The sequence below is a fragment of the Ricinus communis genome, chromosome 6 (assembly GCF_019578655.1).
Source record: "Ricinus communis isolate WT05 ecotype wild-type chromosome 6, ASM1957865v1, whole genome shotgun sequence".
Classification (NCBI taxonomy): Eukaryota; Viridiplantae; Streptophyta; class Magnoliopsida; order Malpighiales; family Euphorbiaceae; genus Ricinus; species Ricinus communis.
In genome coordinates this window covers 15,371,903-15,397,641 of record NC_063261.1, presented here as the reverse complement: position 1 = coordinate 15,397,641, position 25,739 = coordinate 15,371,903, and the positions used below count along the sequence as shown (strand labels likewise).

General features: G+C 32.9%; 2 protein-coding genes across 2 annotated transcripts; one reads left to right on the top strand and one right to left on the bottom strand.

The window, feature by feature from the left end:
• The first annotated feature begins 1,959 nt into the window (after positions 1 to 1,959).
• LOC8285161 lies at positions 1,960 to 7,091 on the top strand. The gene is made up of 7 exons (XM_002529220.3): positions 1,960 to 2,190; positions 2,483 to 2,582; positions 2,715 to 2,835; positions 2,937 to 3,058; positions 3,593 to 3,714; positions 3,810 to 3,969; positions 6,780 to 7,091. The coding sequence occupies exons 1-7, from the start codon at positions 1,968 to 1,970 to the stop codon at positions 6,886 to 6,888; spliced, it is 957 nt and encodes a 318-aa protein (XP_002529266.3). The 5' UTR covers positions 1,960 to 1,967; the 3' UTR covers positions 6,889 to 7,091.
• A 431-nt stretch (positions 7,092 to 7,522) lies between these two features.
• LOC8285162 (putative pectinesterase 52) lies at positions 7,523 to 10,357 on the bottom strand. The gene is made up of 5 exons (XM_048375298.1): positions 10,119 to 10,357; positions 9,845 to 10,004; positions 9,346 to 9,558; positions 8,344 to 8,594; positions 7,523 to 7,832 (listed from the first exon to the last, which is right to left on the bottom strand). Exons 1-5 carry the CDS (start codon positions 10,355 to 10,357, stop codon positions 7,523 to 7,525), a joined length of 1,173 nt encoding a protein of 390 aa, XP_048231255.1.
• Positions 10,358 to 25,739: the final 15,382 nt, after the last annotated feature.

Sequence of the window (25,739 nt, the reverse complement as noted above, 5' to 3'; positions counted from 1 at the left end):
GGATGTTTGAGTATTAAATTTTTTTTTTTGACTTAATACTTAATCTTGTTAGTGAAATAATAACAATCAGATATAAAATACGTTAATATCTTGCTATATTATATAAATAAAATTAAAAAGATAAAACAATAATACAGTAAGACAAAACATAGCATAACAAATATAATGAATATGCTGTCTTTTAGAGTAATTATTATCTAATTAGAAAACTAATTATTATCTAATTAGGAAATAAATTATTATTAATATAATTTTTAGGATTAGAATCAATATTTAATTAGAAATATAACTTATTAATTAATAAATTAATAAAAAAATCATAAAATATACATAAGCTCATGTGTCAAAATAAGTCCTCATATCAAAATAAAAATTATGTGTTAAAAATTAAGCACATATGTCAAAAAAATCTTAGGTCTCAGAGATTTATTCTAATATTATATAAATTAATATTATCAATATAATTGATATTACTATTTTTTAGAATTAGAAATTATTATTAAATTAAAAATTAATTTATTAGTGAATATAATATTTAAAAATATTATTTTTTATAATTAAAATTATTATCTAATTAGAAAAATAATTTATTAGTTAATATAATATTAAAATATAATTAATATGTTATTTTTAAATAATTATTATCTAATTAAAAAATTAATTATTATTTAATTAGAAGATTAATTTATTATTAATATTATTATTTTTTAGGATTAGAATCAATATTTAATTAGAAATATAACTATTAATCAATAAATTAATGAAAAAAACCATAAAATTACACATAAACTTGAATTTAATGAGTCATAATAAGTAAATATTTCAAAATAAAAATTATATGTGTCAAAATTAAACACACATATCAAAAAAATTTAAATCTTAAAAATGATCATATATATAAATTTAAAAAATAAAAGTCATTTTTAATAAATAGCTGTATATATTAATAAGAATATACTTTTAAATTACAAAGGGAAAGAACACTTTTACCATACTTATATTAGTCAGTTCTTTTAATTTTTCTATTATAATATTTTTTATAGATGCTTTTATCCATAATTTTATTATCTAGGATTTATATAATAATTTACCAGTTGTCAATAATTTTCAAGTGTTCATTTCTTTATTTTCTTTTCAGAAACTAAAACAACCAACCAACAATATTATGGAAAAATATTTTATAATGATTCATATGAAGTAACTCTTTTCTTTAAAGAAATTCTAAAAATAAAATAAAATATTTTGCAACATTTAAATTGTTAATAAAAATAATTAGAAATTTTATAAGTCAATTAATTACTTAAAAATCCAAAATTATCAGCTAAATTATATTCCCAATTTCCAAACTAAATTATCAAATCAAAAGGATTAATAATTAAAATATTAAATTAAAATTATTAGTGATTAAATCATATAATATTGCTTTATTTACTTTATTTAGAATTAAAAAATATCTATACAATTTATAATTATACATATTATATTACTAATCATGTAAATTACATTTCATTTACACTATACTCGCCATGTTCATTAATAACACTATGATTATATTTATAATTATAAATATATAATTTAAGAATTTAGCTCAAATAGATATATAAATCTATTAATTAATACTAAAATTATAATAATGATAATACATTCATGACAAACTTGCTCCTATTCTTTCAAATAATGGTACTAAACTTGTCAAGGGACCTTTTGTTACTGTCTTTATGGGTTAGGACATCTTATATACTTTTACTTTTTTTTTTTTCTTTTTTTATTTAAAACTATACAAATCTAAAATTGCAAAATCTCAATTTTGGAATCTTATAATGAGCCAATTTTTAATATTTACTCTTCTAAAAGAAATCAATATTTAGTTCGAAAAATTTGAAATAATAATTACATCAGATTTTAGGTTACATATTATTTTATTAGTGGTAAAATCAAAATATGAAATTTTTTTAATTATTCATTTTATGCTGTTTCTCAAGTTTTTAAAAGTCAAGCAATTCTTACATTCTTCTCTGATTCTCTCCTTCTGGTCTGCTTCTCTCTTTCTGACGCGCAGAAACATGCGAAATCGCACCTTACTGGCATGGGGAGTAGCGATTCTTTGCTTCATAGTACTAATGATTGTCACTCCATCCATTCCTCAGTCTGAAGAATACCACGATTTCGCTGATCAACGCGAATTCTTTGGTAATCAGAAACTCTTTCTATTTCTTTTTCTCTTTACATAGATATCCACATAATAGATAGCTTTCAATTGGGGAGTTAGTAAAAATTCAAAATTTAGCAAAGCAGGAAAGCAATTCAAGAATTTTAGGTTTGTTCTAGTGTACCCAATACGATTTTGTTTATGTTTATACATTTTCTTTTTTGCTTACTGATCAGTTTTTGTGTCGTTTATTTTTGGGTTGAGTTTCTTTTTGGTGTCAAGAATTGGGTTTTGTTTAATTTTCTTTTTGGATTGTTGAAATGTTTGATTCAGGAATACCCAATACTTTGAATGTGGTTTCCAATTTTCCTTTTCTAGTTATTGGTGTGGTTGGACTTGTGCTTTGCTTTTATGGGAATTACTTTAAATTGAGGTATGTAATGTCATTCGTCTAAAATTTCAACTTAATATGTACCTAGAGCGATAATTCTGTAGGTATTGGTGTGTGTATCTTTTGAGGTTGTTCTTTCCTATGCCTTATATGGTATCTGTTAACCTTAAATAGCCTGCAAGGTGAGCTTTGGGGTTGGACTTGTTTTTTCATTGGCGTGGCTGCAGTTGCTTTTGGTTCCGGATACTACCATCTCAAGCCCAATGATGCTCGTCTTGTGTGGGATCGCCTGCCAGTAAGTTGGCCTGTCCTTTTCTTTTGATGAAAAGCTTTATTCTTTATTTTTGTTGTATTGCATTCACGTGTGGAATTACTAACTGTTCTTCAATAATGCAGATGACTGTTGCATTCACATCAATCATTGCGATATTTATCATTGAAAGGATTGATGAGAGAAAGGGAACAATATCTATAATACCTTTAATTTTGGCCGGCATTGTAAGCATTGCATATTGGAGGCAAGTCCCTTATGATAGCTTCCTTTTTCATTCTCTATATCCTTGGCTGGAATTTGATTTTATCAAGTGATTGTTTGTCTATAATATAGGTGACAAGTGCTATCGCTACACCAGGAAAAAAGGGCTTATTTTTCACTAATACCCTAGTTAAATATCAAGCGCTATTAAATATTGAAAGATCTTCTATTGCTAAGGGGAAAAGGGATAATAAAGAAAGTTTCCCTTAATGGAGTTATGTAATCTCTGTACTCTCCTCTGCTCTTGTCCCCCGTAGTAATCTGTCCCTGGCATTGCTGAAGTGCAGTCAGGTTTTCAATGTGGGGCTTAAATCATACAGATATAGTGTTTTCCTGTTTCGGAAATTTTGTTTGGCAGACATTAGATATGTCAATCTAGGGCCCTCTCCAATCTTTAATAACCAGGCTTACAAGTTTCTATAAACCTTACAGGTTTCTATAAACCAAGTGTCAGATGTTTCTACAATTAATATCAGTGCCAGTGTAATTTCTGATTGGTTCTCTATTGTTAATACAGGTTTTTTGATGATCTCCGCCCATACGCTCTGGTGCAGTTTGTTCCTTGCATTGCCATTCCACTGATGGCTATCCTGTTGCCTCCAATGTATACACATTCTTCCTTTTGGCTTTGGGCAGCAGGTTTGTGTTTTCTATTGAGTAGGTTCCTTTATTGTATTCCTAAAGTGCTATACTGGTTCTGGAATGTCAAGCACTCATTATGGGCACTTGTGCAGGGTTTTATCTTTTAGCTAAGGTGGAAGAAGCAACAGATAAACCAATATACAGATGGACTCATCATCTTGTCAGTGGGCATACTCTCAAGCATCTATGTGCTGCAATGGTTCCTGTTTTCTTGACACTTATGCTTGCAAAGAGGAGCATCGAAACAGAGAGGTTTCTTCTGGTTCTTTTGTTTCTTTATGCAGTCATGTACTTAAATTTATTATTAGAGATGGCACTTCAACACAGCTGTGTAGAGATAGGAAAGCCTTATCATGAAAAGGTGCTAACAAATCAAGTGAGGTTCTGCTTTACTAAAATAGGCACTGTAGATTATAGAAACGAAAAGATCTTTGCCTTGTACAATGACAGTGAGGCTGGCTTAGTGGCATGAAGGTTGAAACTAGTTTAAATGTTAGTGTACATAGAGAATTCTCACTTCAGTCTACTGGCACTTCCTTCAAAATATCCAGCAATGGTTAAATTCGTGGTAGCTTCCTGTTATGGAATTTCCCTACCAAGTCTCTCCTTTTCCCAAGCCTCCTGCCACCCAGTTTATCAGTTGCAGCATCTAAGCTACTCACAGTAACAGTACTTATATGCTGGTAGACTTGATAATTTATATCAATATTTTGCAGGCTAATAGATTTTCAAGATATCTCTTTTATGATTACCAACTCAATTTTACTGGTTGTGTGGTGTGAATGCCATTTTTTGCAAGAAGAACCTTCCAACAGATAATAAACAAAGCGTCAACCTTTCCCCGGGATTGAAGAGAGAATGTCCTAATAGTTCATTCTTGGTGGTTGATAGACTAGTTTCGATGAAGCTGGAATTTTTAAGAAAAACAAACAGCTGGATGCAGTTGCATTCAATAGGCTTTCTTAAAAAGAAAGGGTGTTGGTGGGCTCTTTTTGAACAAGAATAGCTTTAGTTGTTGTCTACTTTGGTCAGGATTGATAATTTAGTAGACTATTGGTGTTGTACTGTGGTGCCCCTTTCTCATTCACTTACAAAAGGAAAAAAAGAAAGAAGTTTTTAGGACAGCCTAATTTAGGTGGGTAAAGCACACAATCATTAATTGTTGATTTAGCCCATAGCATGCAGAAAAATGAACAAAAGGGGGGAAAAAGTTAAGAAGCTATTTGGTTCTGGCTTGTATATTTTCCACACTGAATTACTTTTCTAGATTTCTCTGTTTTGTTCCTGATAATATTGTGGTTGATGGGCATAATCACATGTGAAATGCAGTACTGAATAAGTGCTACAAGTTGAGCTACTGACTAGAAAATAAACATGTTTCAGCAAATTAGGTGTTCTACCGGGGACACGTCTGATATGCTTTTCCACCTTCTAGCAAAGCCGACTTGCAGTCTATTACTTTCTCTGTGTTGTTTTGCAAGCATATTGGTTCTCCTAACTAATTTTATTTGCATAAAAAGAAAGAAACTGTGTTATGTATGCATAATCAATTTCACACCGTCTTATTCTCACATGCTCTTTCTATGGATCTCTCGATACAGGATAAGTCTCTATAGAATGTGGAAGATTTCGTGGACAGAGGTCCGAGATGGAAACTGATAGAAATGAAGTTGGGATACTTACCTCTAGGATAAACTACCAGGCGATAACACACTTTCCCAATCACAAATGGACCACTCTTAATACACAATTCAATTATTTCTTCTTCAGTATATGCTTCAAACAATATTTATAATAGTCCAAACCACACTATCAACACCATTAAGAATGGTAAGAGTAGATTGATATCCTACTACCTTCTTGGTGACTCATTTATAGCATTAAAAAGACATTAATTATTACAACACTATCTACCAACTATCAATATAAAATTTTGGGATTATGAGAGTTTTTGATTTTTGTTACGAATATCTATGAGCAATCAGATTCCAAGGCTTAGAAGTACGCATAAAGATAAAATTGCGGGTTACAATCTTGTGTTTTAAGGATGATGATAGTCGTGGTTGGAATGAATACATGGAAATCTCTGATTTCATCAGTGGAGGATATTTGTTGATGGCGTTCCAATAATTAATGCATCTGGAATGTTGTCAATGTGATTCCACCAAGATGGTAGTAGACACCTATCTATTGGTGGCGCTATTGATCGTTTGGTTTGGACTCCGAATATTTACTGGTTCTGTGGTATGAATACAATCATTGCAGAAAGAACCTTGCAACATATGATACCCAAAGAATGTTCTATTAGCTCATTTTTGTGGTTGATAGATTGGTTTCAATGAAGCTGGAAGTTATAAGAAAAATAATCAGTTGGATAGAGTGGAATGTGATAGTCTTTCTTAAAAGAGAAAGGGTGTCAGTTGACTTCTTTTGAACGAGATAGCTTTACTTGGTGTCTACTTTGGGCTGGATACTTTGATAATATAGTAGATTATTAATGTCGTGTTGTATTGGTCCTTTCTAATTCACTTGCAAAAGAAAGCAAAAGACTTCGATGCAGCCTAATTTTGGCGGGTATAACACACTTACAGTCATTTATATGTTGATCTAGCCCATTTCATGTAGAAAAAGGACAAAGCTGAAAGTGGGGTGAAGCAAGATCAACAGAAAGGACGGAAAATAAATTTTTTTGTTTTAGCTTGTATATTTACCATACTGAATTACTTTTTTAGGTTTCTCCTTTTGTTCCTGATAATATTCTGATTGATAGACATGGTCACATGGAAGTGCTACATGTTGAACTGATGACTAGGAATTAAAAATGTTTCAGCAAATTAGGTGTTCTGTTGGGGGACACATTTTATGATGTCATATGCTCTTCCCCCTTTACTGATAAAGCTGACTTGCAGTCTATTATTTGGTGCTGTGTTTTCTTTGCAAGCATATTGGTTCTCCTAACAAATTTTATCTGTCATAAATGGAAAGAAATCAATGTTATGTATGCATAATTCTCTCACTCGGTCTCTTTCTTACATGCCTTTTCTATGTATGTTCTGATACAGGATAAGCCTCTATAGAAAGTGGAAGATTTCATGGACTGAGGTCAGAGAAAATGGTGCAAAGGTGGAAAGTGTTAGCTGTACTTATACAAGTATACCTGTCGTGGAATAACTGTAATCCGCATATAGATACTAATCTCATTCAATACAGTTTTACATCTGTACGTAGATCAAAACCACAAAGTTAGCACTAACCCGGTTATTAAACACTGATCAACTTGCTGAACTGAATGTAATACCGGTATGAAAATCTTTGTTCATTAGAATACTGTACTCTTTGTATAGAAAGAAATACATGTTCATCTGACCTGATTAGTCCTTTCTCTTCTTTAATCTCAAGTTACTTGCAGAGCTTCGGTTTTGGCACTGTGTGTTAGCTTCATGACCATGTTTCTGTAGGTGACATGCTGAAATGCTATAAGCCTATACTAAATTCCAAAGCTGACATGCCCCTTTTATTTTATTATCATAGACATCATCAAAATGGGAATGTCTCTGAAAGGTCTAGTTCGGATTCGATTAACTGCATTGTCGAGCAATCTGAAGAGCGAGTTGCTTTCAAGTTTTGGACATGCATATCTTCAGGTACAGCTCCCTCTCAAAACCCAGTAGCCCAAGGAAGCATGTATGCAAATGCTATACGTTATACACATGCATGCATGTAAGAAACAAAATTACAGTTATGGGTGTGCTGAAATTCTCAGCAAGGTGTGAAATATCTATAAACGGATGACGAAAATTATCTGTTAATTAGTTATATAGTAGAAACCAAATAAAATGTTAATAACAGCTAGCAACAGATGCAGCCTACTGGAGCTGTTAGATTGTGAAGGTGGTAGCACGTTTAGTGGAAGGGAGTCTAGTGGATGATGGTAGCCAACATAGGTAAGTGGTTGCAAAGATGGTAATTTATGTAGCCAGCCATCTTCGTCTATGAAAGATGACCTAGAGAACTTACAGATCTCTTCCTGGTCAAGCTTCTTCATCCATGGAACACGTTTAGATGTGTCGGAACCAGGTCCTTTGCAGTCGATCTCGGTATATACTAGATTGCCTCTGTTGCAAGACAAAGATACTGAAGGGTTAGATGTATAAATAGAATATATAACCAATTTCATTATTAAGACAACTCTTGAGTATTCAGTGAGTGAGGTTATAAATTTATAATTATACATTCCATACTAATCGTCTGTTTTTTTTAAATGAAACTTTTTAATTATCCTGTCACTTTTATGTCTAATGCAACATTATTTTTTTTCTTTTTCTTTCTATTTTATCGTTGTGTTTGAATAGGGATAATAAAAATTTTGCAATATCTATAGAAGGGTAATATAATCTATTTTAGTTATTTTTTTCTATAATTAAGTCTATTAAATGTTTTCTTAATTCAAGTGAACTACTAAAAAATGACACTTAGCATGAAATGGAGAGTATAATAGTCTTGAGCCACATACATAGAATTTATGATTATAATTTTAATGAGGGTGACGATTTAATATGTTGATTGAGTGAAATATGTAGCTATTTTTCAAATATGAATTTCATGTAGCAGTTGAAATGAACTCACTGTCGTCCTTGGAAATGCCAGGCATTCCACCCTTGAGGAGAAACAATAGCATTAAATGTAGTCTCATGAAATATAACTCTTGAATAGGGACCATAGGCTCTGCCTAGATAGGTTTGGCTACTCCCAGAAACACTGCCTTTCCTAAATACAAAACCAGTAGTTTCAGTATTGGATCCTCTGCTCTGTGCTGTAATATAACCTGCTTCAACATTTCCAGCCACTGCCGGAGAAGTAGCATTAAGCAGGCAATCCTGCAATTAACACATGATTGTAAAATTTCCTTCGTAATAAACCAGATAATTGTAGAATTCCATAACCACATATTGAATGTAGCCAACCAATGAATCCATATTAGAAATGCTGACATCCGTTTTTGGATTTGCAGAGTTTTAAAGAAAATTAAGCCACTTATTATTATTGATACGGTATCATGCCGTATCATCTAAAAGACTTAAAATTCAAATCTTATAATTAATTTTTTATTAATTAAATTTCAATTAAATTAATTCATTACTTTATTCTGCTAGTTTATGGAATATGGGAAAAAAAATCTCTAGCTATAAGACTTGAGTGAAAATAAAAATTCGATCGAAGCTATGCCTTTTTCTAGATGGGATTTTATAATATTTCTAATTACTTCATTCATATATTATATATATGAAAGTCTACTTTTTACTCTCATTTTTTAATGGTTCAGATAGTCATATTGTTAATAGTACAATCATTAAGAATTTTTAGTTATTCGATAAATAATTTAATAATCGAAAATTTGTTTCGTACCCATCATTAAGAATTCGCTTCAATCAAAACAAATCATCTTCTTTTAAAAATTTCTGAAATGCAAAAGAGCTACCATCCAATTATTATGCACTCATGAATATTTTGTGCATATGGAGGTACTAATTAAACATAGACTATAATCAGTATCAGAAGGTTAGGGATGATAGCTCTTATAGAAATATGCATTTTGCAAAATCTTTATATGACTTTAATTAGGTATACCTGATAAAACGACTGGCCGTTCCCGAAGATAAAGTCTATAGCCCCTTCAATGTAGCAATTGTAGAAATAATGGCGGCCTTTTTCATCCCACAGTGTGTCTTGGAAACCCACAAAACCACATTCATAAAAGGCAGACTTATCACCGAACAATTTTGCTGCAACTGCCTGTCTTATCTTCTCATCTTCTTCCTTTAATGCACGATTATAAGAATTCTGTAACAAAGCAATGGACCCTAATTTTTTAATTAAATACCACTCATTGTCTATTTGTTTTCAGAAAGAAAAAAGAGCGAAAATGAATTTAGAGTGATAAATGAGTTTGCTCTTAATTTATTATTATGGATTTTGGAATATGGAAATATAGAAATACAATGCCTTCTCAAATTCTCAAAAAATTAAATTAAAGGCACAATACCAATCAGACCCCAACCAAATACTGCTTTTATTATCTATCTGTATAAAGATATTTAAAAAATAATGACCTAAAAATTAAACAAACCTGAAAAGTAATGCCCGTTGCAAGAAAGTTATCTGCAAGCGAAGAGAAAGTAGCACTAGTATCAGTTTCTTCATGTGCATTGAAAACTATTGTTGAAAGACTACGGCCAGATCCTTCGAGAAATATACAAGGTTTCTCTTCTGGGATATTCACCTTCTCCCTGAAGAACGCAATACATACATTAATATGTCATTAATTCAACCATGATAACCCAAGATTTATAGTAATAAAATAAAAATCAGAGCACATCATAAATAGAAATAGATTTTATTACATGTATACACCAGGAGAAACTGTGATTTTAATCCATTTGTTATTACTCTGAGGAATGGAATCAATGGCAGTTTGTATAGTTTTGAACAGTTCATGGCCAGATTTCCCAACAGTAACTGTGCTTGCAACATTTTCTGACCAATTTTTGCACTCCACAGCTCCATAGACTACTGCTAAATAGACGTTTAGCCACATGATGATGATGATGATGATGAAGACTAGAAGCCATGGAAGCTGCATTGTTGTTAATGTGAAGCATCACCACTCGTTTTCATTATTTTCTTTTTTGTATTACTTCTTGCTTTTTATATTAATAGTGCATGCAGGAAACCCTAATTTACAAAAGAAGAATTTTTTTTTTGCAAAAATCTCTCGTTTCTCAATGAGGAAAAGAGATGAATTAAATAACATTTATTTAGGAAATATATGCAAGATCATCCATGTAAATCTTCCCCAATTCAGATATGATTCTTATATATAGGAAATAATTGTTCTCTTGAGGAAAAAAGTTATTACATATTATGATTTGTATTGTAGGAAGTGATTTGATTTTTGCTCTTAGCTCCAATTAATTTCTTACAAGTCTCATGAGATAGCACTAGTGGTTCAAAACAAATTGATATTACACTTACATGTCCTTCCATTTTTTTCCTTTTCTGTTCGTTTATACAGTTAAATTATTCTCAGGTTAGTCAGTGCCTCAATAAAGATGAAATTGATGTATTTAGAGAAATTTGTTCTGCCAATATCCTATATTCTATAATATAAGATACCAATTATCAAGCATTCCTCATATCTTTGCATATGCATGCCTTGTTTGCTTATTTATTATCAAAATTAAATGAACAGCCAATTTTTTTTTTAATTGAGAATTTGTAAAGTTAATTAACTAATCAAATATTATGGAATCAACCGAAAGAGTAGCATATTGGTTTCTTATATGCTAGATTGTATTCTCATAATTCATTATCTTGCTGAACATTATAAGAATTCTTCTGAGTTCTTCAAAATCATTCCAAAGGCATATACAAACATTTCTTGCATCGACCAATAAGGGATGAGCGAGCGAGGTGATATTTTCACTTATGAGAATTAAAAAGGTTTACAATTTGAATCATCTCATTATCATTCATCAATAGTAGTGAAAATTTATCATTTTTATGGTGAGTATAAAGAGAAGTCCGCTCCATTTTATATAGTTGCTAGTCTAATATATCACTAATAAACTAAAAATAGATATATAATTTTTTATCATACCATTTAAGCATTAACATTCAAGATGACTAAAATTAACAACACATCAATACTTAATTTAACAGTTACAAGACGTCATGAAATTGCGACATCTTAAAATAATAATAAAAACCTTCAACAAAATACCATATACCTACTCTAATCCAACGAAGTATAGAAAACGACAGAGCTGTTCTTTAAATACCGAGCAAGAAGCTACTACAGTAGCCTCAATATGTAATTATAATCCATGATTTTACTCCGCCGAAGGGCAAGCTGTAGAATATATCAAAAGCTTTTTGAGTTCGTCAAGAAAATCTCGATGGTCACAGGAAAAAACATCAACCAATTCGCAGAAGAGATCATGCTTGGACATATGGCCTTCCTTGCACAAGTTCCAGCCATGGAAGAAATGTGGGTACCCATATTCATCACTGCCCTCTAGACGTTCCCTTACTTTGTTTACAAAGCTAATTTCTTCTGGAGGCAGCACAGCCTGATCTTGTTTCATTTTTTTTGAGTATATGGGTTTGCAAGTGAAGATATATAGAGCTCTCTCTCTATATATATGGGCTGTAGCTATGCACTTTTGGGAGGAATCCTTTTTCCTAAAGGAGGTGGAGAGACTAATCCAATAATAAAATTAAAGCAAGGGAAAGAGATAGTTGATAAAGAAAGAGATCTCGGGATGTTGCTTGATGATTTATGCCTCTTTTGCTTTGCTTAGGTGTTATGAAATTCATGACTTAGTTTCCTAGGTTTAGGTTTACGGTATAATTTAATTAGGGTGTAACTTTGGTTCCCTGAAAAAAGATCCTTTTCTTTAAGATTGGATCTATGAAATCTAAAATTTTTTTTTTCCTCTCTCCAAACGAATAACATCTTAGCATTATATCATGGGCAACTCTAGAGCGTCGCTAACATGGTTATGCATAGGTCTCGATGTCATTAGCGACACAAGCAGAAAAGCTTCAGTATCCATTAACGTAGTTGAACGTAGATAGCGACGAATTTTGAGCGTCGTGAATGAGATGGAGACGCAAATCCCATGCGTCACCAATCCTATGCTATTGCGAGCAAGTCATTTGGGCCGTCTTTATCATCTCAACGGAGTATTTAACAAAGCACAAGGAGACACACATTTTTTCGCCTAGTTGAGACTTTTAGCGACAGAAGTTAGCGTCGCTAGATAAGAAATCCTGTTGCCGGTAAAAGCTGGAGTTCTTATCGTATCTCTATTATCTAATTCCTTTCTTCTCTGTTTCTTTCAAGATTTAAGACTAGCATGCGCAATAAGATGATATAAAATAACAAAATTACTAAACAAAAACACTTAATTTGCAATTGGATAAAAAACAACAGATACCAAGGCAAAATTATTATTGTTGTTACTCTACTTAAAAGGACAGAGCTGTTCTTGAAACACTGAACAAGTTGCTTACTCTGTCACAGGATCAGCAGCAGAATAAATCAAAAACTTCTTGAGTTCGTCAAGAAAATCCTGATGATCGCAGGAAAACACATCAACCAACTGGCAGTAGAGGTCATGCTTACTAATTCGCCCTTCTTTATACAGTTTCCACCCATCGAGGAAATCCCTGCACATATCATTGCTCTCTAAGCGTTCCTCTGCGTTGCTTAAAAATGTGCTTTCTTCTTGAGACACAGGAACCTTGTTAGTCTCCATTTGTTCAACATCTATTAGCTCCATTCTTTTTGTGGGTAAGTGCTCTCTTTTCTTGAATTAATCTTGTTGCTAGGCTATATTGATGTTTGTATGTATATATATAATGTGGAGATGGAAACAAGAGAAAATTAAAAATGGAATAATTTTTGAGAAAGAAAGAAAAACAAAGGATTTGGACCGACCTCATGAAGTGACTTTTAATTAATTAATATAACCACTTTGAAATTTTCAATTTATATTTGTTTGTAAAATTGATTACTTTTATTCTTCTAGGAAATGTATAAGTATGATATAATTTAGAATGGAATGTTGGTCATTGATAATTTTCTATTTGTATCTGACATCTACACGCATGCATAATGGCATAGTGATTTACTAAACTATGTATTGTTTTAATGATTATGCTAAGCTGCTAACTAAGACTGAAAGTGATGTTTTTGGAATTATTGGAACTGATTATTGTGTTCTCAGCACGCCAGGAGACTAATTTTTCAATGGTGGCTTCTAATGTTGAATTTGTATTAAAAACCATTGACAAATAATGATAAAATTTGCAATCACGAAATGAATATGATAAATTTTTTTAATATTTTTTATAAATTAGATTAATTTTTTGTAAATGTTATTATTTATAAAAAATATATAAATATTATGAAACTGTGATGATTTTTGCATAAGTTTGTAATTTATGAAAAAATTGATAAATTTTTGTAAAATACTAAAACTTTTATATTGCACAGTGAATTTTTTTTACAAGAAATGACAATTATTTTTATTATTTTGTAAATTACATTGATTTTTTCTAAATTCTATTACTTATGAAAAAATATGATATTGTAAAAATATAATTATTTTTGTGTAAGTCAATGATTTATAAAAGATTCATAAATTTATAAAAAATAATAAAACTTTTATAATTATGAAATGAATTGTTATTTTACGAAAAGTGATAATTAGTTTTACATGTTTTCATAAATTTAAATAAAATTGCGTAACTCTTATATTTATGAAAAAAATATGATATTACAAAAATATAATTACTTTTACATGAGTCAATAAGTTATGAAAAATAATTAATTTTTTGTAATTACAAAATGAATTGATATCTTATAAAAAATGATAATTTTTTTATACTTTTTCATAATTTAAAAGTATATTTTTTAATAATTTTTATAGATGTATGCATCTCTAATAATATTTTGGTTATTTCTCAATTCTAGTTGGTTTTTTAAAACATGCTAGAAATCTCATATTATTAAAGAATAAGAAGTACTATAATTTATAGAGAAAATTACGTAGTCTACCCTATCTTTTTACACTTTTTTACTTTTATATTTCACATTTTGAAATTTTATTTTTTTAATCTGTTTTTTTACGGTCTTTGAACATTTTTCTTTTACTTTTATACGCTTTTAGATAATTTTTTTACTTTTATACGCTAATCTATTCTATATACTATTAAGCATATGATATGTTCGACATATACTCATCATATATTTTGATGATACTCTTTGTACACTCCAAATAAACTTGGTGTAGATTATATACTCATAATATACTCATAGTATACTATATATTGTTTAAGTATAAAATCTGAAAAATTATTATATTTTGATATGAGAATGCTCGTTAGATCAAAGTTCATATACCTCATGTTTTTTTTTTTAATGTCCAATATCGTAAAAAAGATAGATATTATGTCCATATTTATATAAAAAGAATATAAAAAATGATCTAAAATTTGAACAAAAATTAAATTTGAATCAAAGTATTATATACCTGAAATAAACTCATTATATATTTAATATACTTTAATGATACTATTTGTATACTTTAAATAAATTTATATATTCATTATATATTATATATTATTAACTATGACATTTAGAAAATTGTTTTCCTTTGATATAAAAATGCCGGTTACATCAACTTTAAATGTTTATTATAGTAAAAAAGTAGATATTATATCTTATATCTATATAGAAAAAATATAGAGTAAATGATTCAAAATTTGAATAAAAACAAATGAGTAAGAATTAAAGTATTATATACCTAAAATAAATTTGTATACTTTTTACTGTATATTTTGAAAATTATTTTATATTTTTGTAATTTTTAACTACATATAGTACAAATTCAATACTTTCCATAAAAATTGTATGTTTTACTAGCATATCCTTTTTCTTAGGAATCTCTATTTTTCACTACTGTTATTTATATCATTTTAAAATAAAATATAATTTATGGAATTTTTTTTGAAATCTGATTTATGGAAATTAAAACTTGCATAAAAATTTCTTATGTTGCATAATTTGATTTATCTGTTTACCTTTCTTTTCCTGTCTTTGTTGCTTATGTTCTAAGAAATAGATTCTTTTTATTTTTATCTTTTTTATTTGAGGGGAAATTGCAGATTGTAGAGAAAAGAAAAAACAAATAAGTTATATTTCTAAATCAATTTAATTTCCTAATATTGTCCTGGCCTGTCACGATCCCATCCGTGGGCCTGTGACCGGCACTAGGGAATGGGTAGGCGTAAGGCCACCGAATCCCGTAGTAAGCCTGATACTCACAACACAAATAAATCTCATCTCAACTTTTACTATTATTAATGCCATAATTTACAGTAACATTAAATTTTACACAATTAAATCGTTCCGCCAGAAGAACTAAATGAGACCCGAATCTCAGAAAATTTACAAATGATACATCTACTATTACTACTGCGGAGAATCTAAGATTTACCAATTTACATACCAAATCAAATACATCACCCGATGATGAAGGAGTCGGGTTATTGATTAAGAGTCGTGGGAAGACTAACAGTCACGAATCTGAAAAAAAAAAAGGTAAATTGAGACTGTCAGTCTCGAGAGTGAGTTAAAATCAAATAATCTAGAGACTATTGCAGTCTTCACAGAAAATATTAATTATTCGAATCAGTATATCAAACCATGCACGTAAATACAACTCATATTATAATCATACCATAATAAATAAATAAATAAATAATATATTTTAATTTTTGCGGGATGAGTGGCTCAGTAGAACCCTAACCCCAAATTCTAGTAGCCTTTTGGCTCTCTTAATCCAATAAGACTGGTGCTCAGAGAGCAATGCTCGACCAGGGACTTTACCTCAAGTCTGGTCACTTAAGTATCCAAATATGCCGGCGCCCAGAGAGCAATGCTCGACTAGGGACCTTTACTCCGGCATCTCATTCCAATAGGACTGGCGCCCATAGAGCAAAGCTCGACCAGGGTCCTTAACTCCAGTCCGGTCACTTAATATTCACTGTCTGCCTAAGCCTTTCAGCCCTCTTATTCCGATAAGACTGGCGTCCAGAGAGCAATGCTTGACCAGGGACCTTACCTCCAGTCTGGTCACTTAAGTATCCAAATAAGCCGGCGCCTAGAGAGCAATGCTCGACCAGGGACCTTACCTCCGACCATTTACTCAAATCAGCCCAGAGAGCCATGCTCAACTAGGGCGAATCCATAAAAATCTTATTACATGTCCATTATCACTCTACCGGTGGCATGTTCTACGAAAGCCACATTTCCAAGTCGCAATCATCACATATAATAAATATCATTGTTTAATGAAATCATTCAACACATATCGAAATAAAGATTAAAAATTTAGGGCAAAGCAACGTGCAATTCGTGAGGAAAAATAATAACGTTTATATTATTATAACATTACTAATAATATTTATATTATTTTCAATAATTAATAATCAAGTGAAATCATTTATATTGCGATACTAACAATCATATTAAGCATAAATTCTAAAATAGCATATTAAAATCAGACTTAGCAATAGTGCAATGATTAAATGACTTTAACTCACAGAATTGGGCGACCTCCTAGCTCTACTTCGGTGCCTCGATTGGAGTGAGCCGAACAAACAGATCATCTAATCACGGAAAATAATTTATCAATTATGTTGAACAATAATAATTGACCCTAGGTCTAGATTCCTAGGACTGACTATCTAAGAATCTCGACTCGGGTAAATTCTACCGAAAATTCGGCAGAACCTCCCCTACAACACGGATATTTACTTCTTGTAAAACGTATTAGTCTTATATAGGCCTTAGAAAACCCTAAATCTTAACTAATAAGGATTTACATCTCATATAGGATAAAGATAACTTTTCTAACTGAAAGAGATAACTTAAACAAAGTTCTAATTCAGTTAAAATACATATGTGGGCGCCCATAATAAGCCATAATACCCTAATTTACATAAGTCATATAGATGGGCCTCATAACATAAGTCAAGTTAGGCCTAAAGTCTTCATATGCTCCAATTCAGCTTGTTTGATCCTTTTAAGCCCAATTAGATTAATTCAAGTCTAATAAACTGAATTAGATTTATGAGCTTTGGACTTAAATTCAATTCTTTAGCCTTAATGTGTCCTTAGCCCAAATGTCTTGGATAAGCTCACTGACTGCAATTTAAGGTAAAAATACCAATTATCATTCAACTTCAACTTTAACTTTATTTTTACATCAAAATTCGTATTAGTCTTATATAGGCCTTAGAAAACCCTAAATCTTAACTAATAAGGATTTACATCTCATATAGGATAAAGATAACTTTTCTAACTGAAAGAGATAACTTAAACAAAGTTCTAATTCAGTTAAAATACATATGTGGGCGCCCATAATAAGCCATAATACCCTAATTTACATAAGTCATATAGATGGGCCTCATAACATAAGTCAAGTTAGGCCTAAAGTCTTCATATGCTCCAATTCAGCTTTTTTGATCCTTTTAAGCCCAATTAGATTAATTCAAGCCTAATAAACTGAATTAGATTTATGAGCTTTGGACTTAAATTCAATTCTTCAGCCTTGATGTGTCCTTAGCCCAAATGTCTAGAAAAATACTTCAAATATCTAACAATTTAAACAACGGGAGTCGGGTCCCCAAACTTCACTATTTTTCCGACTCCGCTACACAGCACAAAACACGAGGCAGGCAAACTGACTGACAATTATTTTTGACTCACAAATATCATCAAATGCTCAACATAAACCAATAGACACAAATTAAATCAAAGAATTCTAAATCAACGGGCCAGAGAAAAATTACCGAGACGCTCGATTGCTCGGTCGACTCGTCTCCAACCGTCGGAGTCCGACCGACGATCTGAACACACCATCAGATTTAAAACGATGCGCTGATGATGATCCTCACTTTAGATTTTCTGATCTGATACCCGATCATCCAGAGAGATTTACGGATGATCTCGGCCGTCGACTTGCAAACGAAGCCCGATCGCCACAAAATCGGTGCCATTGAGAAGCTTGAGCTGAGGAGAGTCGGGATATGCCCTCCGATCGTCCATAGTGTAATTCTGGAGTTCTTGCATTCTAATATCGTATAGAACTTGACTTTTTAACCAACCAATAGAATGATCTCATTGATTCACCTTTTTTTCTTTGTGAGATTAGGACTGGATTAGCGATCACCAGCATTTTCATGGATGAGTTTTGCTTTGCCCCGAGATGCTATCTAGACTGTCTTCTTTCTATCCTTCTACCTGACCTGAGCCTAAAGGTAAAGGAATTGAATGCTTCTAGGAGTTAATGAGTATTTATTTATTTAATTAATTTGGTTTTATTTTTATTTGGTTTAATTTGAAATGATTCAATGGAAATTTTAATATTAGTCAATTAAATGAATTATTTTTCTATACCCAATTAGTTGAAATTTTAAGAATTAATTAAGTAAATTATTTGAAGGGTAGAATATATTTTTGGTTATTCTAATTTTTCCCCAATGTATGTGTAACACCCGGAATTTTTATATATTTAATAATGAGTTTTTATTTAAGTTAATTTTAGCTTTATTTTTATTCGGTTTAATTGGAATGATTTAAATACAAATTTTGAATGTTCATGTTAGATAAATAAATGAGTTATTTTTCATATCTAATTAGTTTGATTTTTAAGGAGTTAATTAAGTAAACTATTTGAGAAATGATTATATTTTGGTTATTCAAATTTTCCCAAATGCATATTTATATAAGTAAAATTATATATTGGAAATTTATTTTGGAATAAGGATTGAAAGTATAATGTTATTTTTATGGGGTTTTAATGGAAATTTGTGAGCTTGGTATTTTATAAATAAATATGTCGGTCAGGGGTATTTTTGTAATTGTGTATTTTCAATAATTCGGATTTGGCCCAAATTAAATAGTTAGGGGCTTAATTGAAAGGCTAATAAGAAGTTTGGGGGTTAAATTAGAATTCTGCAGGATGAGATTGTAAGTAATTAAGGAAGTTGAGGGACCAAATTGTAATAAGGAAAAGTCCGGGGGCCTAATTTCGATATTGAAAGGAAAGAAAATTGAGGAAGAAGAGAGGTTGGGAGAGAGAGGCCTGAGAAGGCTAGCCTTGGTCAGCCAGGCGTCGGCTGGCGGCCAGCTATGGCTCTCACGCTAGGAGGAAGATGGCCAAGCTTCCTTGCCGTACGTGTTTTGGCTGGCGGAGACGGAAGATCCGGTGGAGAGAGAAAATGGTGGCAGCCGGTGTTTTTAGGCTTTTCCGAGCTCCGGCCGGAGGATGGACGATCGGAGGACATATCCAGACTCTTCGGCTCGAGCTTCGCGATGGCAACTGGTTTGGTGGCGATCGGGCTCCGTTTGCAAATCGACGACCGATATCATCCGTAGAATTTCTCCGGATGATCGGGTTTCGGATCAAAAATCGGGCGAGGGATCGTCATCGGTAGCGTCGTTGAGTCCGATGGTGTGTCCGGATCGTCGATCGGACTCCCGTGGCCGGGAGAAGTCGGCCGGCGTCTCGGTAATTTTCTCCTGGCCGTTGATCTTGGAAATCCTTTGATTTTAAATTTGTGTCTATTGGGTTATATTGATTATTTGATGATATTTGTGAGTCAAAATAATTGTCTGTCAGTTTACGCCTCGTATTTTGTCTTTGTGTGGTCGGAAATAGTGAAGTTTGGGGACCCGACTCCCGTTGTTTAAATTGTTGGATATTTGGAGTGTTTTTCCGGCGGTCCTGGACCCATTTTACGGGGGGGGGGGGGTAATGTTCGTGTTGTAGGGGAGGTTCTCACGGGATTTTCGGTAGAATTCTCCTGAGTCGAGATTCTTAGACAGTCAGTCCTAGGAGTCTAGACCTAGGATTAATGATCGATTGTTTTAGCATTTTGATAAATTGTTTTCCGTGACTAGATTGTCCGTTTGTTCGGCTCGCTCCAACCGAGGCACCGGAGCAGAGCTAGGAGGTCGCCTTAAACCAGTGAGTTAAAGTCATTTAATCATTGCACTATTGCTAAGTCTGACTTTAATATGCTATTTTGGAAGTTTATGCTTAATATGGTTATTAGTATCGCAAGGTAAATAATTTTACTGGATTATTAATTATTGAAAATAATATAAGTATTATTATAGTAATGTTATAATAATACCAAATATAATCAGTTTTCCACATGAGTTGCCTGATGTCTTACTCTTAATTGTTAATTGTTATTTTGATATGGTTGAATGATTTCATTATACAATGATATTTATTATATGTGATGATTTTGATTTGGGGATGTGGCTTTCGTAGAACATGCCGCCTGATGGGTTACATCAGGACCGCGTGCGCACCGGTAATGATCATGGACATGTAATCAGATTTTTATGGGTTTGCCCTGGTCGAGCATGGCTCTCTGGGCTGATTTGTGTAAATTGCCGGAGGTAAGGTCCCTGGTCGAGCATTGCTCTCGGGGCGCCGGCTTATTTGGATACTTAAGTGACCAGACTGGAAGTAAGGTCCCTGGTCGAGCATTGCTCTCGGGGCGCCAGTCTTATTGGATTAAGAGAGCCAAAATGGCTGTTAGAATTTGGGGTTAAAGTTCTACTGAGCCACTCATCCCGTAAAAGTAAAAATATATTTTTATTTATTCATTTATTTATTTATTACGATATGATTATAATATGGATTGTATTTACGTGCATGGTTGATATATTGATTCGAATGATTAATATTTTCTGTGAAGAAAGTAATAGGGTATGATTATAGTATGATTGGTATTTATGTGCATGGTTTGATATACTGATTTGATTCATCTATGTTTTCTGAGAAGAATGCAATAGTCCCCAGATTATTTGATTTTAACTCACTCTAGACCGGCAGTCTCATTTCTTATTTTGATTCGTGTTGTTAGTCCTCTCGCGACTCTTTACTCGATAACCCGACTCCTTCATCATCGGGTGATGTATTTGATTTGGTATGTAAATTGGTAAATCTTAGATTCTCCATGAGTAGTAATAGTAGATGTATCAGTTGTAAATTTTCCGAGTTTCAGTCTCGCCTAGTTTTTCCGCATCAAGTATTTATGTAGAATGTAATTTAAGATAAATTGTGGCTTTAATAATATTAATTTGAGATGAGATTTGTTTAAATCAGTGAGTGTCAGGCTTACTACGGGTTTCGGTGGCCTTAAGCCTACCCATTCCCAAGTGCCTGTCACGGGCCCACGGGTGGGGTCGTGACAGTATGTGTATATGTATATGTATAAATAAAATCATATATATTGGAAAATTTTGAAAGAAATTGTATAGGATGTTTTTACAAAAGAATTTTGGAAAAATTGGTATTTTAATTGATTAGTGGTATTAAATTTTAAGTTGTAAATTTATTATTTAAATTAATTTTGTGTTAGGACTAAATTGGAAATTTATTTTGGAATAAGGATTGAAAGTATAATTTTATTTTTGTGGGCTTTAATGGAAATTTGTGAGTTTGGGATTTTCGTAAATAAATATGTCGGTTAGGGGTATTTATGTAATTGTGTATTTCCAATAATTCGGATTTGACCCAAATTAAATAGTTAAGGGCTTAATTGAAAGGATAAAGGAAAGTTTAGGGGTTAAATTGAAATTCTGCAGGATAAGATTGTAAGTAATTAAGGAAGTTGAGGGACCAAATTGTGATAAGGAAAAGTTCAGGGGTCAAATGTCGATATTGAAAGAAGAAAGAAAGAAGGAAGGATCAGGGAGAGAGAAAGAAGATTGGGAGAGAGAGAGAGAGGGTGTTAGCCGAAGAAGAAGAAGGCGTGGGTCGTCGGTGGCGGCTGGAAGTCTGGCCGTGGCGGCGGAGAATGGCGGTGTCTAGCGGCCGGGAATCGCGTGGGAGCGACAAGCCGTTCCGGCCGATCTTGGTGCCGATCGACTCCTCTCGGCCTTAGCTTTGTTTTGGCGGCGGCGGTGTCGAAATGGTGGCCGGAAACGGAGGTTCGTGGTGGAGAGAGAAAATGGAGGCAGCCGAGGTTTTTAAGTTTTTCTGGCGAGCTCCAGCGGAGCTATGGATGATCGGAGGACGTATCCCGACTCTCCTCAGCTCAAGCTTTGCATTGGCACCGGTTTCGTGGCAATCGAGCTTCGTTTGTGAATTGACGGCTGAGATCGTCCGCAAATCTCTCAGGATGATTGGGTGTCAGATCGAAAAATCAGAAGTGGGGATCGTCGTCAGCACGTCGTTTCGAGTCCGATGGTGAGTTCGGATCGTAAATCGAACTCCGGCGGCTGGAGGCGAGTCGACCGAGCGACCGAGCGTCTCGGTAATTTTCTCTGGCCTGAAATTTTAGAAATTCTTGGTTTAATTGTGTGTCTATTGGTTTATATTGAGTATTTGATGATATTTGTGAGTCAAAAATAATTGTCTGTCAGTTGCCTGCCTCGTGTTTTGTGCTGTGTAGTGGAGTCGGGAAAATAGTGAAGTTTGGAGACCCGACTCCCGTTGTTTAAATTGTTGAATATTTGAAGTATTTTTCTGGCAGGTCCTGGACCCGTTTTAACGGAGGGTAATGTCCGTATTGTAGGGGAGGTTCTGCCGGATTTTCAGTAGAATTCTCCCGAGTCGAGATTTTTAGACAGTCAATCCTAGGAGTCTAGACCTAGAATTAATGATCGATTGTTTCAGCATAATTGATAAATTATTTTTCCGTGATTAGATGATCTGTCTGTTCGGCTCGCTCCAACCGAGGCATCGGAGCAGAGCTAGGAGGTCGCCCAATTCTCTGAGTTAAAGTCATTTAATCATTGCACTATTGCTAAGTCTGATTTTAATATGCTATTTTAGAAGTTGTACTTAATATGATTATTAGTATCACAAAATAAATAATTTCACTTGTTTATTAATTATTGAAAATAATATAAATATTATTATTAGTAACGTTATAATAATACATATATTATTATTTTTTTGACACGAATTGTACGTTGCCTTATCCTAAATTTTTAATCTTTATTTCTGTATGTGTTGAATGATTTCATTAGACAATGATATTTATTAAATGTGATGATTGCGTTTTGGGAAATATGGCTTTCGTAGAACATGCCACCTGGTGGGTTACATTAGGACCGCGTGCGCATCGGTAATGATCATGGATATAAGATTATTATAGATTTGTTTGCCCTGATCGAGTATTGCTCTAGGGGCTGAGTTCAGTTGATTGTCGGAGTTAAGGTTCCTGATCGAGCAACGTTCTCTGGGTGCCGGCTTATTTGGAATTCAAGTGTTCAGGCTGGAGGTAAGGACCCTGATCGAGCTTGCTCTCTGGGCGCCAGACCTGTTGGATTAAGAGAGCCGAAAAGCTACTAGAATTTGGGGTTAGGGTTCTACTGAGCCACTCGTCCCGTAAAAGTAAAAATATATTTTATTTATTTATTTATTTATTTGGTATGATTATAATATGAATTGTATTTACGTGCATGGTTGATATACTGATTCGAATAATTAATATTTTCTGTGAAAACTGCAATAGTCTCTAGATTACTTGATTTTAACTCACTCTCGGGGTAGCGATCTCAATTCTGTTTTCATATTCGTGGTATTTACTCTTCCCGCGACTCTTACTCAGTAACCCGACTTCTTTATCATCAGGTGATGTTTGATTGGTATGTCAAATTGTAAAACTCTTAGATTCTCCGCAGTAGTAATACTAGGGATATCAGTGGTAATTTTCTGTAGTTTCGAGTCTCGCCTAATTCTTCCGGTAGACCGATTTAATTGTGTAAAATTTAATGTACTCTAAATTGTGGTATTAATAATAGTAAAATTTGAGTTGGGGTTGGTTTGAGTTAGCGAGTGTCAGGCTTACTACGGGATTCGATGGCCTTATGCCTACCCATTCCCTAGTGCCGGTCACGGGCCCTCGGGTGGGGTCGTGACACATAGCTCGCCGGAAAAATCTGAAAACCAAGCTGCCTACACAATGCTTCCTTTACCGAATCTCACTTCTTCAGCCACTGCGGTTTCCTCTAAATAAAAGCCCGTTCTCCGGCGAGTTGACTGCCATAAGACGTACTAGTCGCCGTCGCCGGAAAGGCACGAACGGGGTCGAAGAAGCTGTTGTCCTCTCGCCGTTTTTCTTTTCTCGCCACCCATCGCCGCCGGAGTTGCTGCCGCTTCCTTCACCAAGCTCGCCGGCCTCCGCTGCAATTCCGGCCCGCCCCGCCGTGCCTCAGACGGACGGAATCCTCGGCTGCCATGGAAGCCGACAAAAGCTTCCTCCTTTTCCCCTGATTTTCTTTCTCTCCCCTGACACTCTCTTCTTTCCTTTCTTTCAATATCGATATTTGACCCCTGAACTTTTTCTTATTACAATTTGATCCCTCAACGTTATTAATTACTTACAATTTCATCCAGCAGAACTCCAATTTAACCCCTAAACTTTCCTTTAGCCTTTCAATTAAACCCCTAACTATTTAATTTGGGTCAAATTAGAATTATTGAAAATACACAATTACTTAAATACCCCTGCCGACATAAATATTTATAAAAAATACCAAACATACAAATTCCCATTAAACCCCATAAAAATAAAATTATACTTTTAATCCTTATTCCAAAATAAATTTTCCAATTAAATCTTACACATAATTAAATTAAATAATCAATTTACTAATTATTTCCAACTTAAAATTTAATACCACTAGTTAATTAAAATACCAATTTCTCCAAAATTCTTTTATAAAAACATCATTTACAATTTCTGCCATAATTTTCTAATATATAATTTTATTTATATAAATATGCATTTGGGAGAAAATCTAAATAACAAAAATATAATTTATTTCTCAAATAATTTACTTAATTAATCTCTTAAAAATTCAAACTAATAGGATATAGAAATAACTCTTTATTTTTCAAATATTAAAATTTAAAATTGTATCTAAATCATTTCAATTAAACCGAATAAAAAAAATAAAGCTAAAATTAATTTAAATAAAAACTAATTTATTAATTATTATTATTATTAAAGAAAAAATTCCGGGTATTACATGGCCCTCAAAGTCAAATTCTAGTTGCACTTCAGGGGAGTGTTAGAAATCCCACATTATTAAAGAATAAGAAGTACTAACTCTTTATAGGGGTAAATATCAAACTAACCAAGTGGCTAGTTATAGTCCTTTTGATATTGGTTGAGTCCAAGCTTAGAAATGACAATTCACTCCTTACCGGTGGGTAAGCCTGTAACCCGATCTAAATGGGACAAGAAATACCCGCCTCGCTAATAATGAGGGGGCAATGACGGATTTAAGCCACTCCACCCCATAACTTATTCTGAATTATACCTGAAATATTTATATATATATTTTATTTATAAAATATAAGTAACACCCCATAACTTATTCTGAATTATACCTGAAATATTTATATATATAT

What these genes read in the sequence shown, in the direction of transcription:
- LOC8285161 (XM_002529220.3), top strand. Translation starts at nt 1,968, where the DNA reads ATGCTGTTTCTCAAGTTTTTAAAAGTCAAGCAATTCTTACATTCTTCT. An exon ending in TGATCAACGCGAATTCTTTG is followed by an intron (nt 2,191 to 2,482) that starts GTAATCAGAAAC and finishes TGTTTGATTCAG; the next exon opens with GAATACCCAATACTTTGAAT. An exon ending in CTTTTGGCTTTGGGCAGCAG is followed by an intron (nt 3,715 to 3,809) that starts GTTTGTGTTTTC and finishes GCACTTGTGCAG; the next exon opens with GGTTTTATCTTTTAGCTAAG.
- LOC8285162 (XM_048375298.1), bottom strand. Translation starts at nt 10,357, where the DNA reads ATGCAGCTTCCATGGCTTCTAGTCTTCATCATCATCATCATCATCATG. An exon ending in GTTTCTCCTGGTGTATACAT is followed by an intron (nt 10,005 to 10,118) that starts GTAATAAAATCT and finishes TGCGTTCTTCAG; the next exon opens with GGAGAAGGTGAATATCCCAG. An exon ending in CAACGGGCATTACTTTTCAG is followed by an intron (nt 9,559 to 9,844) that starts GTTTGTTTAATT and finishes GCTTTGTTACAG; the next exon opens with AATTCTTATAATCGTGCATT.